This window comes from Ambystoma mexicanum, chromosome 7q (genome assembly GCF_040938575.1).
Source record: "Ambystoma mexicanum isolate Mex_15411 chromosome 7q, UKY_AmexF1_1, whole genome shotgun sequence".
Taxonomy (NCBI): Eukaryota; Metazoa; Chordata; class Amphibia; order Caudata; family Ambystomatidae; genus Ambystoma; species Ambystoma mexicanum.
In genome coordinates this window covers 6,778,063-6,795,101 of record NC_090941.1, presented here as the reverse complement: position 1 = coordinate 6,795,101, position 17,039 = coordinate 6,778,063, and the positions used below count along the sequence as shown (strand labels likewise).

The 17,039-nt window shown below is 47.4% G+C and overlaps 1 protein-coding gene across 3 annotated transcripts in view; it reads right to left on the bottom strand.

Annotated features, from left to right (window-relative positions):
- LOC138528751 (von Willebrand factor A domain-containing protein 5A-like) overlaps positions 1–17,039 on the bottom strand; it is an 880,743-nt gene that overhangs the window by 856,083 nt on the left and 7,621 nt on the right. For all 3 annotated transcript variants that reach the window (XM_069640621.1, XM_069640622.1, XM_069640620.1), the window contains exon 2: positions 2,727–2,792. In XM_069640621.1, the coding sequence (XP_069496722.1) occupies positions 2,727–2,775 (49 nt within the window). In that variant the 5' untranslated portion in view covers positions 2,776–2,792. The remainder of the gene's footprint in view (positions 1–2,726; positions 2,793–17,039) is intronic.

The following is a 17,039-nucleotide window of genomic DNA, read 5'->3' as shown; positions in this document are numbered from 1 at the left end:
CCAATTACCAGAATAGTCATAAGTGTGGGGCAGTCCTGCAGGCTCCGATCACTGGGCTCTGTTTTCACATAGAGGGGCACAGGTGTACAGGGGTTCACTCTGTATTAGCACTGTAGTGCGTGATCTTGTACCTCTGAGCCATTTGTCCATGAAGCAGCCACTTCTTTGCCCATAATCAGCCTTGCCTGGGCTCTCCCATCTTGTCCGGCCTCTCAGCCGGTTTACTGCTCTTCTGATGAGGGCCCACCACTCCCAGCTGCTCCGACGTTCACAGAGGTCTCCCCTGACCTGGCTATGATTCCCCGCCTTCCAAGTCCCCCTCCACAGGAGTTCACAGCTGCTGACCCGGCACCTTCCTGAAGGTCTCCGCCCCGGGCTCCGGCAAGCTTATAGCCTGCAGGCCGGGTGACTGTGGCTGTGTTCACTTTTGTATCTGCCCCCGCTCTCTGCCTTGTTGCCAGTGCGGGCACACTGCGGCGAGCTGCTCCAACTCAGATAGCCCACCTTCACCAGCAGTGCGGTACTGTAAGCACTCGTGCTCGCCTCCCAGATGGCAGTCACATCCTGTGTCTGGCCCCTCCCACCGTGCTGCACCCTAGGGAGTGAGGCTAATCGCACCAGGTGTTCACTCCCTCCCAGCCCCAGGGGTCAGGTCTTCCATTTGGCGAACTCCCAGTTAGCTGCCTCCACTCACTGGGTCTATGACCATGTTGCCTTCCCACTGCAGACAAGCTGGCTTCCCTGTTGGGGGTCCCCAGTGCATTTTCCACCGTCGCTGTAGTCTAACGGACCTCTGCTTCAAAAATGGCACCAAGCAAAGACTGCCGCCTTTGGCTCAGTATTTCCCGGTTTAGCAACGCTGATTTTCGGAGATTGCAGCGGGCAAAGACTTATTAATCTTTCCTCGGGAAACAAGATTTTATAATGAGGATGTCGGCGGCCCCAACAGAGCTGCAGAGCCTCGCGTCCTCATCCGTTCGCCTTGCAACAGCGCCCCTTCTGTTCTATGTCAGGCAAGTAAAGCAAGATCTACTGAGGTCCATGGCATACCTTTTCTAGGTTGGGAGGGGAGTGTGCACTCCAACATCCTCTTTGGACCTTTTCTATGTGAGGGGAGCTTCTACTGCAGGGACCCATCCGTTCTCTGTGAAGGAATGTTCTACCCTTTCTTCACCTTGCACTAATCTAATCCACCTGTTCTACATGATGAAAGCATGCATTGCTGTTGCCCTGATTTGCCTTTTCCATTTGTGTGAGGAAAGTTTGCATAGTACCTATACAAGCTTACATGGGTACTGCACCTAAACTGGACATGGGGGGGGGAACGGGAATTAGGGCCCACCCAGCTGCCATCATCCTCTGGAGGGGTAGCTCTAGATTCCTCCCTGGTAAGCCTCCCACCCCACGATGAGAGGGGCTCCCATGCCCTGCTGGCTGTCACCGCTGCAACTGCTTGCCAGGAATAAAACCCCAAATACTGGCTCCATACAAGGAAATTGTGCTTACAATGTTTGTGCAAAGTAAAAACGCATCTAATTTTGATTATTGCAAACGGTTCCCTTTCATTAACACATGTTTATTTTGTTAAACAAATAAAAGCCTAGACTCCTACTCAGCCACCCTTCCTGTGAACTCATCATTAGGACTCTTCACAGTTTGCTTAATGAAAAATTCCACGACAGCCGATTTTGAAGCATTTATCTTAAGTCCTAGGTCATTCATGTGCTGTGTTCTCCTCTAATAAGAGCTGAGGAGACTGGCGTTCGCGCCCGCCAGCAGCACACCATCATCATCAGCATAGGGATTTCGAAATTCTTCTACCAGGGGACAATCTGCTCTGTTCCCATCCAGAATCTTATACAAGTTATTTGTAAAAAATGTGGTGCTACCACACAATCTTGCCCAACCACATGCTCGACAAGAAAACAAAAAATAGAGGAATTCACAACCACTGCAGGATAGAGCACTGCTTTTGCGTTATCTTCGTGTATGAGCTTCTTAACATTTAGAAACGTATACACGTTCAGGAGGGATATTCAGGGCAACAAAGGCACCACATAATTTGTCTCTTTTGACCGAATCAAAGAAACACGGTGACCAAATTCATGAAAGCCCCATATTCTTGTAAACTACGCATGCCACTAAACTTGTGGCAACGGTAAATCAGTCCTTGATGTTCCCTGAAACCCAATTGTGTAGGAGCCACGATGTCTGTTAGAGGTACACAATCAGTCATCTTCTCAGTAACACCTTTCCAAAAATGTGCAAGGACCACTCCAGCAGAGAAAAGGAGAGATACGGAATACCTCGATTATTTTATAGAATTGTATTAAAAAAACACAAATAAAGACTTCTTGGAGGATGGTGAACATGGGAATAATAAAAACGATTACAAACAAGGCATCCATTTCTCAAAATGTATTTAATAATGATCCAAATATTATCAGGGGAAGTAATCTGGGTATTATGTTACAATATATTCTACCAGGAGGAAGCAAGAAATACACACCCTCCTGCTCACTGACATTTAGACTGCAGAGATTGCACAAGAAAACGCTCTGGGCTTGATCTAGTTAGTCAGCAAATGGAACAGAGCCAAGAATGCAGCCCTACCTGAAACGTCATGCCTTTCAGGAAAAACGAAAACCTTATTCACAGCATGAACCGCAAACACGCAGAGAAACCAGCAGGCAAACAGGACACAACAGGAGAAGAAAGGATTGTACCTGGAGACTTGGAGATTGTCAGGAGTCCACAAGCAGGAAAACAATCCATGGCAGGTTCAAACAGATCTGTAAGAAGAGAGTGAGATAACATTTGTGAGTCACAGGGCTCGATGGCGTTCCCTCAGCAAATATGGGACAGGGGGCCGAGGGGAAGACCGCGAGATGAACGAGCAAGGTTTTGAAGAGACACAGATAGTTGGGAAATGTAGCCTCCGATGCGTTTTGATAAAGATTCCTAGACAGTGAAGCAGCAACATTGAGAACCAGTATTAACAAAGCCAATCGTTTTGGCTGTCGATTGGTAGATCGATCATGAAACAAACACTATATTTAAAAATATGGCCTGGAATGCAGAACGCCAGGTTTACTGCGCAGAGAAGAGCATGCAGAGCCAGTAAGAGCACAAGTGACTTTACAGAAAGTAAAGTATCTTTTTTTATTAAAATGTACCCGCATACTGTCAAACCATCTGTGTCTCTTTCGTTCTGCAGCACAATCAGGTGCGAAGTTTCCAATGCTGTTCATGTGGAACGCACGTGTTTTCCACTGTTACAACCATATACCCCTGCATCCTGTACCAATGTTAATTGCCCTTTAAGACTGTACGAGGGCTTTGAGAGTGTCTATTTGTTATGCCATTATATTTTGCTCGTTAGAATCCTAGATCAATGCATACGTACGGTACGGATGGTTTGCTCCAACACGAACACTCTCCTGAATACACAAAAACGATAAGGAGACCAACTATGCCAAATAATTTAAAATACCACATCGACCAACAGAACTGTACACATCTTCTATCAACTTATATGCCACGCCCGGACCAATGCAACATGGACACACGAGGCTCCACTTAAGATACAAACAACAGGATATTTTACCGCATCTGTCACAATCAAGTGCTGCAGGGGCGAGAATAGTGGTTGTGGCCCACAGCTTCTGGAGGGGCCACTGCCAGCCCACCACTGCTTTAAGTCCTCGACACAAACCATCTTGAAAAACAGACCCACACACAGTAACACAGGTACTTCTGAAATGCATGCATCAAAGCAGCAAAACCATTTTGCATTTGCCCTCTCTTCCCACTAACCAAACCCAACCTGCCTCTTCTCAGATGCACAAGAGCTCCTGAAGACCATCAAAATGGCAGTGGTTGCCTGTATAAATCCCAGAATCATCATTTTTCGCATTGTTGGTCAGGATAAACTCCCAGTGATAACCTCAAGGTCACATCGCTCATCACGGGCAACACTCCAGGATATCTCCACATTCAAGAAATCATGTTTAAGAATATTTCCTGCCACGCCTCTGTACTCGTATAAGCAGCTTGGAATGTGGGCTATGCAAACTGTCCTAAATACTTATTTTTTTTGGACTACTATACTTTGAACCATCGTTGCTGACAAGCCTTCACCGGAGTTTCACAAAAAAGGGGGACCCATATTATTATATACTCTGATCGTGTTTTCCAATCCGGGTTTAGAGCCAATGACAGAACAAAGTTAACCATGGTCTGCATGGAGGATGATACTAATGAATATGAACAGGGGCTGCATTACAGTCCTTGTCAAGTTCGATCCTTCAGCAGCCTTTTTCACCATGAATGATGGTTGGATTTTGGCCCTCTCCAGAACCTGGCAGGGATTAGGGGGAAATTGTGTTCCTGCATGGAAAGACATGCAGGTTTTTGTCCTCTGCACTATGACACACCGCAAGCCATACTACATATGGGAGAGGGGAGGGGAAAAGAGCATGGAAGGGGGGAGAAGTGGAAAGTGCGAAGCAGAGGAGAAACAGATAAATAACAATAAACAAACAATAAAGGCAACAAACAGTGGTAGTGCAGCCAGCAATTTGCAAGTGCTAGGTTTAAGGCAGCAGACCGGGTAGGTCTGATAAGTGCAGGAAGAAAAAAAGGGGGGCTGTATGAGTACAGATACAGACCCCAGTGCAAGGGGTGGCCCAGAGGCAGTGCGGGGGGTGGTGGGGTGAGCAGGTACCTGGGCCCGGAGGACAGAGGGTGGCCAGGTGCACAGTGCCAAGAGAGAACAGATCAGCAGGGGAGAGGGGGAGCAAAGGCAGAAGAAAAGAGGAAGTTCTCGAGGTGAGGTGTGGACAGTCATTGATTAATATAAATTCTGACTGCATCATTGACTTTTCCCACAGTAAGGATAAGTATTTGTATATTGAAACAGTGACTGTTACGCCCACTCTTCATCTGCAGACCAAGGATCATTAATATACGCTTTTATGTCAACATGCTTGGACTATGAAAACACACTATGTAACGCTGCTTTTGTGCCCAACTCTGAAATGAAGCTGGTGTAGAAGGCTGCCACTCATTTAGGGAAACTGGCTCTCAATTTGTGCAGGATAGAGATAATAAACCCAACGTGTCTTTTGAACTAGTAGTTTCCAATGGTAAGACAACACACGTGAGGCTAAAAAAAAAAGAAAAAAACGACTATAGGGATACAATTTTATCTTCTAAGAAAATTACAAAATACTTGTTTTGTTCTATGGATGATTTAAGAGCAGCTCCAACTGGGGTACCCATTACGAATACTTTACAAAATATGCAACATTTCCTCTTACTAAAAAAAGAAACTTCAAATTTGAGGAGATCTCCTTAACTTGGCGTTTAATAGACCTTGCAACTTGGGAGAACTCTTACCACATCCCATTAAACAATGGTTAGCTTTTTATCCTTAAAAATCTACAAAAAGTGTGTTTACAAGGCCAACGTTTTAGGCTCTCCAGCTGATGTAGGCCAAGTTATACTGCACAAGACTCATTTGTTATAATTGAAAAACTTCTTCCCATTGTCAATAGGTCACTTCAAGAGAGAACAAGCTTCAGTATTACCATTGCTGAAAATGCACCTGTGGATCCTGTGATCAAGTCCCCTGCCTTGTTATAGTCACTTCTAGTGGGGTGACTCAGGGTTGGCCAGGTACCTCCCGGACACAGTGGATAATGGGCCAAGGAGACTTATGGGAAGGATCCCCTACTAAACCCCATCTAGCCAACTCTGCAGGCATGGGACAGTAATCTTGACACATTGTTAGGCAGAATTATATGCAGTACCCTTTGGGAACACCGCACACAATTAAGACTACAAGTGACAGTACAAATTCACCTTTGGTACAAGCCTGTACTACACTGTTAAAGTGGTAGCAATGGCTGAGCAGCCAGACTTAACTCAAGAGTAAGTGAGCAGTATCGGATAGTTACACAAAGGACAACAATTATTATGATTCAGGCAAACACTGACTCAAGGTTTTCAAGTAAAAGAATATACATTTATTTCACTCTTCAGTTGTATAACATTACACTATTATAAGCAGTCTAAAAATCGCACTCTTAATACACCACACCACGTCCCTTAAATTCCAGACAAGTTAAGCTCACAAATGAAGTGGGTGCAAAATGGCACTCCAGCAATTTAAAAAGGGAGGGAAAGACAAAGTCATTAGAAATTAAATCAAACCAACAGGTAAGTACGCAGGGCAATTGAACAAGAGGAGCTACAGTGATAGAACCAGGTAGAAAAGGCTTAAGGCCAAAGTCAATGCGTCAAAAGTCTTTTGCTCAAGATCAGACAGTTCAGGGTAGTTTGCGGTAAGGTTTGTGGCACGGTTTCCGGACGAGGTTGGTTGATAGAAAAGTTAGTTCAAAGAGAAGAGAAGGACAAGCCCTCGGATTGGAAAAAGATTTCAAACACTTTCACCGCGGTTGAACGAAACGATAAACCGGATTTGCACAGTACCTTAAAACAGAGAGGAAGCTGTAGCTGAGGTGGACGTTCCTGGTAGTTCCTACAGGCTCACGTTTCCTGAAGCGACTGTTGGACTGACAGGAACTAGGAAGACTGGAGGGTCCTGCACTACCCAGGGAAGAAACCAGCAGCAGAGCAAAGTAACAAATAAAAGGTGCGCTCCTTAAAACCCAAGCAGGGTCCGACCTTCCTGGCTATCCGGCCCACTGTAGCTCTGTACAGTGAATTCGACCAGAGGAGGGGTCCTGGCTTGGAGTTTGGGCGAAGTGGTTGGTCCCACCAGCTCAAGGGAAGAGGTTTCCTGGAGGATCTTCTCTGTCGTCAGATTCTGAAGATTCGGACCTGCAGCAGGGCTTCACCGGGCGGTTCAGTCGTTGTAGGGGTCCTCTTCCATCAGCTCCTCGTTGGTTCTTTCATTCCAGTGGCGACTCTGCCTTTCCAGTCCCATAGACCTGCTTTTTATGCAGTTTTCCCCCCCATTCATACAGCCTGGCTGTCAATCACACAGTAGGGTGGCTGTCCTGGCAAGGTCAGTCCCCTCAGCCAATCAAACAGGAGTGCGACTTGGGTTACCAAGGGAACCCATGGCAGGGGTCCGTAGATCGCTCCCTCACATCCTGCCTACCTAGACTTTCAGGCGCCTTAAGGAGAGCTTCTGTGCAGAAGCCTGCGAAAAGATGGCAAACAAAGGAATCATCCCCGGTTTGGCACGCAGAGAAAAACAAGAGAAAGATTTTAACAAAAGGAAATGGCGAATAAACCCAGCCGGAGCCAAAATAAAATGTATTTGGTCAAGCGGGTTTATGTTCGAGGCTAATATAATAGCCTGGAACAATACCATGGTTATATAAGATAACAGCGGTATAAAAGTTAGGGCAGTTACCACTGGGACCAGCCAATTCCTGATGTAATTGGAGCAAAACAATGCTCCAAGAGGCACAGACAAAAAGGGATAAGAGTTAACCGTTTCCAATACTCCATGTAAGACGGGGTGTACTGGGTCTGTGGTTTAAAGTGACTAAAAATAAAGTTAATGGCAACTTTACCTTTTCTGGGGGACAGTAGTCAGCCCCAGAAAATGAAGTCAATGGGAAGTCTCAAAGACAACCCTGTCAGTGCACTGAAGGTGCTGTGTAACACATGAAAATATGAGGCCATGGAGTAGGTGAGGCTCCAGTGCTCAAGATCACACAAAAAGTGAAAACACACAGCAAAACCCATGTAAGAGTGGGACAAAAAGGCTCACACTCTTACCAGGTGAAAAAAAAATCCTAGAAATCCAGCAAAGCTGCTGAGGGACTCATTAGGTAAGGGAAATCAGCCATTCATGAAAATTCTCCCTAAAACACACCAATTGGTCCTGCCCCTTTAAGAAAAGGAACGGTTTAGCAGAAAACGAAGAGACTTGATGATTCCAGGGAATTCGACCCCCTTCCACAAAGGGGTGTGTGAGGAGTCAGAAATGTGAGGTGGACACAAAGTGGTATTGTTCTCAACATCAGCCATTTTACTAACAGAAATGGGTTTCAATAAAGGCCTAACTTTCCCTATATGACATTGCCTAAAGTGAATGTCCCTTACTATGAAACTAAAACTAAAGCAGGCTGATCTTGTGTCCAAACTAAATATGACTTTCACACTAACATATACAAGCAAAAAAGCGCAAGGTACATGTTTCAAAGTTCAACTCAAAAGAAATGTGCAAAAACTCAAACATATAACTTTAACCAAAACATTCCTTGTGTCCAGGGGTTGGTTCCCTTCCCATGGATTGTTTCAGGAAAACTATTCATAATGTTCTGTGTCAAGACCAGCCTCTGAAGGCAACACAAATGTATTTTACCTAATACTTTCCTCAGGATGGAAAAACAAATGTTCCTTAAACAACACTGGTTGGAATATGGCAAAGATGGCTAAACAATTGGCTTTTCTCCAATAATGACTGAAGTATGGCAAAAGGCAAGTCTTTTAAAAGTTCCTTCTCTCCCTCCTTCGTTCCTCTTGCTGCAGGTGAGCCGGGGATTTAAATATCTTGTGCAGCTGATTAGGTCCGTGGCAACTAGACCGCATATTATTCTTAGCGTCACATTTACCTCCCATGAACCTCTAGCTTCTCTTCCTCGTCACAGTACCCAAGGCTTTCTGGGACTTGAATCCCTGGAAGTTTCATGTGTTATTAATTCACACCGTTGAAGATTTGCATTTAAAATACAATTACCATAAACATCAGATGTTTCATATGTTCTAGGTTTACCATGTATGGATGAATGGGGTTTTGTTTACAATTAGATGGTCCTGAATGACAGCAGGCCATTAAAAACTCGGAATTAAGGGATCTTCTTCACAAGAAAGAGAAGTATAATCGCTTCTCTTCTGTCGGGGTCAACACTCTCCCCTGACTGCCATCTCCACCCATCTGATCCACCCTCAGAATACCCCCCCCCCCAGGGTCGGGATCAGGTAGCGGCTGCATTCCCCTGGCCACATGAGAGAAGACTTTAGGCTGGGGAATCCGTGGCGATTCGACAGGATTCATCACAGGTGCCACTGCCTTTGGGATTAGGGAGGTAGGGAGGTGAGCCCGCTAATCTTACCACCCGCTAAGAGACAGGGCAGGCAGGATCCCACTGGGGGTGGCCCAGTTAGAGGACAGGAGGTCCCCAAGACTCAAATTCAACCTTTGTTGGCAACATGGTGGTTACAATGATTGATACTTGCTATAGAAATGGTTGGTGTGGTTTCTAACCTTCTGGGGACACCATAGAGGATTGAAAGAATGGTACGACGTCCCAGTCCCTTACCGAGGAATAAAGTTTATCAGCCTTAGAGGAAGGAGAGACGGACATACGCAGAGCGTCAGAATTGCTGAGCCTCCCCGGGGAGGTGTGGCAGGAAGAGGAGGCGCACGCTGTGCATGACAGGGCCAATGGAGGCCGAGGAATGCTGAGAGCCGTGCTGGACATGAGCCGGGAACACCAGGTCAAGTACACCAGCGCAGAACCCAGTCCATCATGACATATGGGTGCTGCAGAGTAGCAGGGAGCCATCAAGAGGAAGACAGATGTTCCAACGTAGGAGAGGGAAGCAGAGGTCACAGAAGAACCAGCGATGTCACCACCGAACTTCCCCAGCCAGCCGTGGAGCAATGCTCCCAACTACCAGGTATGTGGTGGTTCTGGGGAATTGTGGAAGCAAGGTGGGCTGAAAGAGATCATATCCAAGGGACAGGTGCAAAGGTTCAGAGCCCCGGACAGGGGGCAGAAGTTCAGACCCTAGGGTGTGGCAAGAAAAATCATGGCCTGCGGAAGGGTCGATAGGAGCAAGTCCCCAAGAAGGATTGCGAGAAATCAGATCCCCCAGCTCGGGCAAAAGAGACTCAAACTCAGAGTGGGGTGAGAACTATAGCAAGGCACAGTGAGAGAAGCAGAACCCCAAGGCGGGGCACAAGAGACCAAACTCTTACATCGTGGAAAGTTATGGAATTATCTCACGGACAAGTAGGTCCGGAGCTCTCTGGTAAAGAGCATTAGGAACCTCCCCATTGCAAAAGGAGAGACAGTTTTGTTGTGTTCTTGAAATGTATAAAAGTATATTGGAACTGAAACTTGGAGGATTGTATTAACTGTGTATCAAAGGCTGGGAGACCTGTGGAGCGGGTTCAGAAACCAGCCAAAATTCACCTACCTGGCCAAAGGATCGATATACATCTTGATTTGCTTTGTAACTTGGTCATAAGTGGTAGAGACAGAATTTAGGTTAGCATAGGCTTACGTACAGGACTTTTTTTAGTAACAACATCCTGGCGAGCACCCTTTGGACTTTGTTGCAGAATAGGGCCAAGATCCTAGGTCTAGGGACAGAATAGGTTTATCATTGTGAATAAAAGACCCACCAGTGCTTGCCATACACCTTGAAAATGGAAGCACACCTACAGCCCTGCACAGCAACGGCACAAGTTTGAGACAGCCCCACCTTCGCCAGAACTACCTGCTCAAAAGCTAGGCCATCAAGGGCAATCGGGACAGCGTCAGGCCCAGTAGGGTGGGCCATTTCAGGGTCGAGAGACCAAGAAATAGGGGAGAGGGTGATTCCCTGGAGAGGCACAGCAGGAGGGGAATCCAAGGCTTTCCCAACCAGACAAGAGGCCACCAGGATCAGGCGAGCACCATCTCTTTTGACCCTTAGCAGAACTCTGAATCAGCAGGGAGAATGGAAAGGCAAATAGGATAAACGGGGACCAGGGAGAAAACAGGGCATATGTGCCCATCACTAGAGGATCAACCCCTGTACCTGTACTCCAGGAGCAGGGCATCACGCCTGGAAGCAAGGTTGACTGCTGGGATTATGAACCTGTTGCAGATCGACCTGAACACCATGATGCTTAAGGCTTTGCCAACTGAAGATTAAAACACACTGTTTAAGGTGTCTGCCAGGTACTTCTCCACCTTTGTGATCTAGGAAGCTGGCAGAGACAGCAGGCGGACCTCTGCCCATTCCATAATGCTTGCCGCAACCCGTTGGAGAGAATGGGAACTGGTGCCACCCTGGCGATTTATGTATACCTTGGACCCCTGATTGTGCGTGTGGACCTGGACTGCCTTCCCCAAAAGATGAGGGGTTAAACCACAGATCGCCCTCCAAATGGCTGAAGGTTTCCTCCAATTCGAGGACCTCTCCCATCTGGATAATTTACCTGAATGGCTGTAGAAACCTAACCTGTCTGACTGGCATCTGTCAGGAGGATGAGCGGCTGAAAGCGATCCAAGGAGAACCCCCTGGCAGAGGCGACTCCCCTCTAGCCAACCTCCACCTGATGAAGAGGGAAATTGCCATCTGCTTGTTGTAGTCCACAGAAGCTGCATCAAATTTGGCCAGGAGATGCAATACAAAAGGTCTCATAATAGCCCAGAGGACCACCAAGATAATGGCTGCCAAGTCTCCCTGCACTTAGAACCATTGAGGCACTGATACCCCCTTCATAATGAGAAGGAAACTCAGCCGGTGTTACGGTTTTAATGCACTGAGGGGGTAAGGAGATCCTTCCTTCCTTCCTTCCCCAGTATCATAGACCTATTGATATTTTATTTCTATTGAGCTCGTACACAAGTTTTTCAGAGTGCGACAAGGCAAGGGAGGGGAGGGGAGGGGAACAGGGTAGAACAAAACAATGATCTTACTAGGCCCAGTGACATTGAGAACACGCAAGTGCATGGGGGAGGGGAAAAGTGCATGGAAGGGGGGAGAAGTGGAAAGTGCGGAGAAAAGGAGAAACAGATAAATAAAATAAATAATAATGGCAACAACAGTGGTAGTGCAGCCAGCAAGTGGCAAGTGCTGGGTTTAAAGCAGCAGACACTGTAGTTCTGTTAAGTGCAGGAAGAAAAAAAGGGGGGGCTCTATGGGTACAGACACAGACCCCAGTGCAAGGGGTGGCCCGGAGGCAGTGCAGGAGGGTGAGCATGTACTTGAGCCCGGAGGACAGAGGATGGCCAGGTGCACAGTGCCAAGAGAGACCAGATCAGCAGGAGAGAGGGGGGCGGGGGGGAGGTCTTCTGGTGCTTCCGGAACCGGAGATGGTTCTCCTCAAGTTTTAGAGTGTTCCAGAGGGATGCCCCAGCCGAAGACAAAGATCTACCCCCAACTCGTTTCTTTGAAAAACGACTGACCCTGAGGGAGTTAGGGAGTTGAGGGAGTTAGAGGTAGAGGAGCGAAGAGCTCAAGAGGGGAGATATTTGTGGAGGGATAGCTGAAGGTATTTTGCATTTGAAGGTGTACCTATCACCTGAATGGGGAGCAGCATAGACATCTGTATGTTTAACACCCAACCAACATGTCTGGGGTTGCGTGTGTTTCCGTGCAGAGGGGGTCTGGCCTAGCAGTTCAGGCTGGGCTGCTCCCATTGGTGGCAGAAACCTAACTGATGGCTGGACCCCCATAGCAATGGCACACACAGGGCAACCAGGGTTTTTAAGGTTTCCCACTGCAGCCCCAGTGGTTCAGATTTATTCAAAACCTTCCACCCATCACTTTTTTGGTTACAACACCCAACCAAATCTTTCCAGGAGTGATGCACAATAGTTCTTAAGATCAAGGGATGAGTGGACATGCAGTAACAAGTGGGCCAGGTAGGTGTGAAGACAAAATCCCGAAGCAGGGCTACCAGTGATACAAGGACCTTTGTGAAGACCCTTGGAGCCAAGTGGAGTCCAGAAGTCAGTAACTGGAACTGAAACGGTGCCTCCCTACCACAAACATGAGGAAATGCCTATAACCCACCCAGATGGTGAAATGGAAGTTGGTGTCAATGAGATCTAGGAGAGAAATAAAAACCCTTCAACACAAACAGCATGATCCTTTGGATAGTCTCCATCTTAAAGGGCATCTTTCTGACATGGTGGTTCACTCTCTTCAGGTCCATGAAAGGTTGCTACTTCCCAGAGGGCTTCATGACCAGCAAGCCCCCAGACTACACTCCCTGCTGGGCACAGACTAGATCGCATTCTTCCACACAAGCTGTTGGATGCCCTCATGAAAAACGACTTTCTTCACAGGATCTCAGAGTCAAGGGGTTAACACCACCACTAAACCCGGGGTTGGGGTAAGAGTCAAACTCATTAAAATATCCCTTGCATAGTATCCCACACCCAGGTGTCTTTCCAGGCGGCCCCCCAATGGAGATATGTTGGGTCCCCCAATCAGAAAGTACCAGTGGCAGCAGAGGGAATAGCTTTGATTTTCATGGGTTTAACCCCTTCTTTACCACAAAACCTGGCACGCATTGACCCCCACAGAGCGTGGAAAGAATGTTGCCTGGTATCTGTATGGTGCCTTACTTTGGCCCGAATTAGGCTTGGGATCAGAAAGGGCATTCCCTTGTTTTGTCCATTTGATCAGCTCGTTAATCTGGGAGAAAAAAAAGTGCAGAAGTATTAGGATGGCATTCTAGGATGTCGCTCCATTCCTATGTCAGATCCAGTATTGCTTCCTGGCAGAGCTGACGGACACAGCCTGCCATGGCAACAGCCCTCATAATGTCGGAGGAATTATCCAAGGCCAACATGATCACCTTCTCTATGAGCTCAAGAACAGTCCTGACCCTCCTCTAGTGCAATAATCAGTGCCTGAAAATCCTTCAGGGGAGATTGGGTGACGTATCCAGAGCATGCCTCACCCTCAGATTGCAAAATTGGCAATCCTACGAGGTCTCTTTAGGGCAGCTTCCACCAGCTTCTCCAAAGGGTCAGATGGAGCAGCTACTTCGGTAGCTAGGGACGTATGTCTAGCAAAAGACGGCAGAATGAAATCGACTTTCAGCACATCAGAGAATTACAGGCTGAAGTCCTGTAGATGGTAAAGCCTGGACCGCCCACTTGGTATAGAGGCCTTCTCTGGTTCCTTCCAGTATGTGGATACTCTTCAGAACCAGATTTAGGGTCTGGAAAATAACGTCTGTAAGTATCTGGGACACTCTCTGGGTTAGGGGTTGGACCCTTATATCCAATATGTTCAGATTATGGAGCAGGTGAGTAGGGACATCAACCAAAATCTCCTTCCACAGAAACTTCCCTGCCATAATTCCCTCATTATCAGGTACTCATCAGGTAGGGGGCCTGGGGAAATCAAGTGAGGCATCTAGAGAAAGACCCAGAGGAACTAGCAGAGGTGGCGGAATAAAAAGGAGCCTGGCGTCAGTTGCCTTATTAATGGTCTCTGCGTTCATAGCCCCGAGTTCTACTGTAGAGATTGTGAGACAGTCCGAACAGCAGCCCTCCTCTTGCTCCATGGACTGAAAGCAAGAACAGGATCTGTGTCCCCCCCCCCATAGGGTCTAAGGCCTGTGCTCCCTTCTCTAGCTAGATGCCTGCCAATGCGTACACAAGCGAAAGAGCAACAAGCACACACCTCAAGCGTGTTACCTTAAATGTGTCAAAACTACAGGTGAGTTGCATCAACTACCATTGGTCTGGCACCAGGGAAACAGGCGCCTGTCATGGAGGGCAGGCATAATGGCTGCACTGCCATGGGCCCCATTCACAACTGCCATCTGCCCACTTCACCAAAATCAGTCACAAAGCAAGCCAGCGCTGGGAGAATGCAATGAGTTCCCCCTCCAGCAAGACTGAAGAAAACAAAACCTGAAAAAAGGAAGAAATAAAGAATCCGGAAATACAACCCATCTCCATAGAAACCACTGTTGGGGGGGGGGAGCACTTCTCCACTAACCACTTCAGGGGTGGGCCCAGGTACACCCTGATCAAAGGAGCTGGTTGGTTGGGAAAGAAAGCTGGGATTTCCTGTCACGCTAGGCAGAAGCCCCGAATTGGAATAACTGGCAAAAGGAAGAGGAGGTATGCCAGACGTAAAGATTTATATTCTGCTGCATTGATTATGCAAAAGAGGGCTGCTCCTGTCGGAATGTTTTGAACAAAAGTAGGATTTGTTTTCAAGAAATGAATTAGTAGCCTATAAGTGCCTTGTGGTTTTTATGCAAACAATGCTAACACCTGCAAATTCAAAACTTATACAAGTTTTGTTTCGCTACAATGTAATAAAGGGTGTACACTATAATAAGAGTTACAATACAATAAAAGAATATTATCGTTTGACCTGGTCCTCATTTGACAATTATAAACAGAAAGCTTTTCCAGAAACGCTCCCTTTGCACACAAAGGGTTTTTATTGTACGAATTTGAATTTGCAAGTATTAAGTGGCAATATAGGCTCCTTGCCTCACGTCACGTCACCCAGGCAGCCTAGGCGCCCGTAACACTGCCAACTCCCTCGTCTCGCCCTCCCTAGCAACGGACTACATTTCCCGACATTACACCCCTCCTCCCCCAATTTAAACACTGCCAACACGTTTTACCCCATTTCTTCAATGAGTCTGCGAGGACTGGTTCTCGCCTTTTATAGTCGAATGTCCCCCACCTCAGGCCTTCCACTCTGGTCACTTCGCTCCAGCTCGTCAAGTCCAGTTGTATCTGAATCCCCGCCATCTCCATGGTATGACGACTCCGACAAGTAGGCCCCGTCGTCATCTTGTGCGCCTTGTCGTCGTGCCGGATGCTTTCCTGCAGTCTTTTAAAGTGCAACAAGTTCCTGGTCACCTAGGGTCGGTCACCTTCGGCCGTGATCAGGAAACCTTTTTGTGTGGTGATGAGGGGATCTTCATGGAAGAAGGCATCACCTTTGCTGGTCCAGGTTTGCTTCACGACCACTACATCACCTACCATTAGGGTGGACGGCCTTGCTTGCCTCCGGCGATCAGCCTAGTCTTTCATTTTTCCCCTTTGGCTTCAGCATCCCTGTTCCTCATCGCTTAGTCCTCTCCGAGGATTTCTGTGACTGCCTTCTAGTAAGGTAACCAAGTACAGACATTTCGGCCAAACAGGTCTTTGGCTGGGCACTGCCTGTCAAACTATTTGTGGTGCTCCTATAATCCCGTATTAGTTGGTGCAGTACCTGTTCATCTGGCTGTCCCGTTAACAGAGATTAGAAATGTCTGCTTCAGGTTTGCCATAAAGCGTTCAATCATGCCATTTGCTTGGGGCTACAACAGTTACCTTACTGTGCTGGAACCCCATGTACTCCGAGGATGCCTTAAAGTCTTGGCTTGTGAATTGTGGCCAATTGTCTGATTTCACCTGCTTGGGAATGCCATAGGCCGTAAAGATTCTGTCTAGCAAAGGGGTGGCATGGTAAGATGCCATGGAAGAGACCAATTGTGCTTCTGGACACCGAGACTACTCATACATTATAACCATCACTTATTTCCGCCCTTCCATAGGGCCAAAGAAGTCCACTGCGACATCTTCCCACACCCCATCAGGCAGTGGCGACATCTTTAACAGCTCAGGATGTCAGGTGGGTGTGATTAGGCAGCACGTTGGACATTCCCCAAAGCAGGTCTTCCACCTTTGAGTCGAGCTTTGAGAACCACACCTTTTGGCTCAGCATTCTCTTTGTCGAGACTATTCCCTGGTGCCCCTCATTTACCAAGTCTGACACCTGACATCTCAGCCTACTCTGTATCACAATCTGGTTTCCATTTAGCAGTAGGTTGTCCTACGACATGGCTAGTTCCTCCTTAACCATCAGTAGGCTGTTCACGTCTTTTCTTATTTCCTCTGACTTGCCTCATCTCCTTTCCTTTGCTCGCCATCTCCCCGACCGCATAGCTTCCGTGATTATCTGAAATGCGACATCACCATCTGCCCCCTTTTGCCAGCTCCAGGGGGTCTATGCCTGGCGGGACGGTCTGTTGGATTAAATATGTAACAATCCGCCACTGACGGTTCTGGGGCACATCCTGATCTGGGGTGGCATGACAAGAAGTCGTCCGGGTTGGCTTCCTTCCCTGATCTATGAATGATGTGAAATGCATAGTCCTGCAACCGCAGACCGCATCTTGCAATGCATGGTGGCATCTTTGCTTGCAGGTTTCCATATAGAAAGAGCATGGCTAGATGGTCTGTTACGATTGTGAAAGGCTTGCCATAAAGGAATAAATGAAAATGTTTGCAGGCCCATACGAC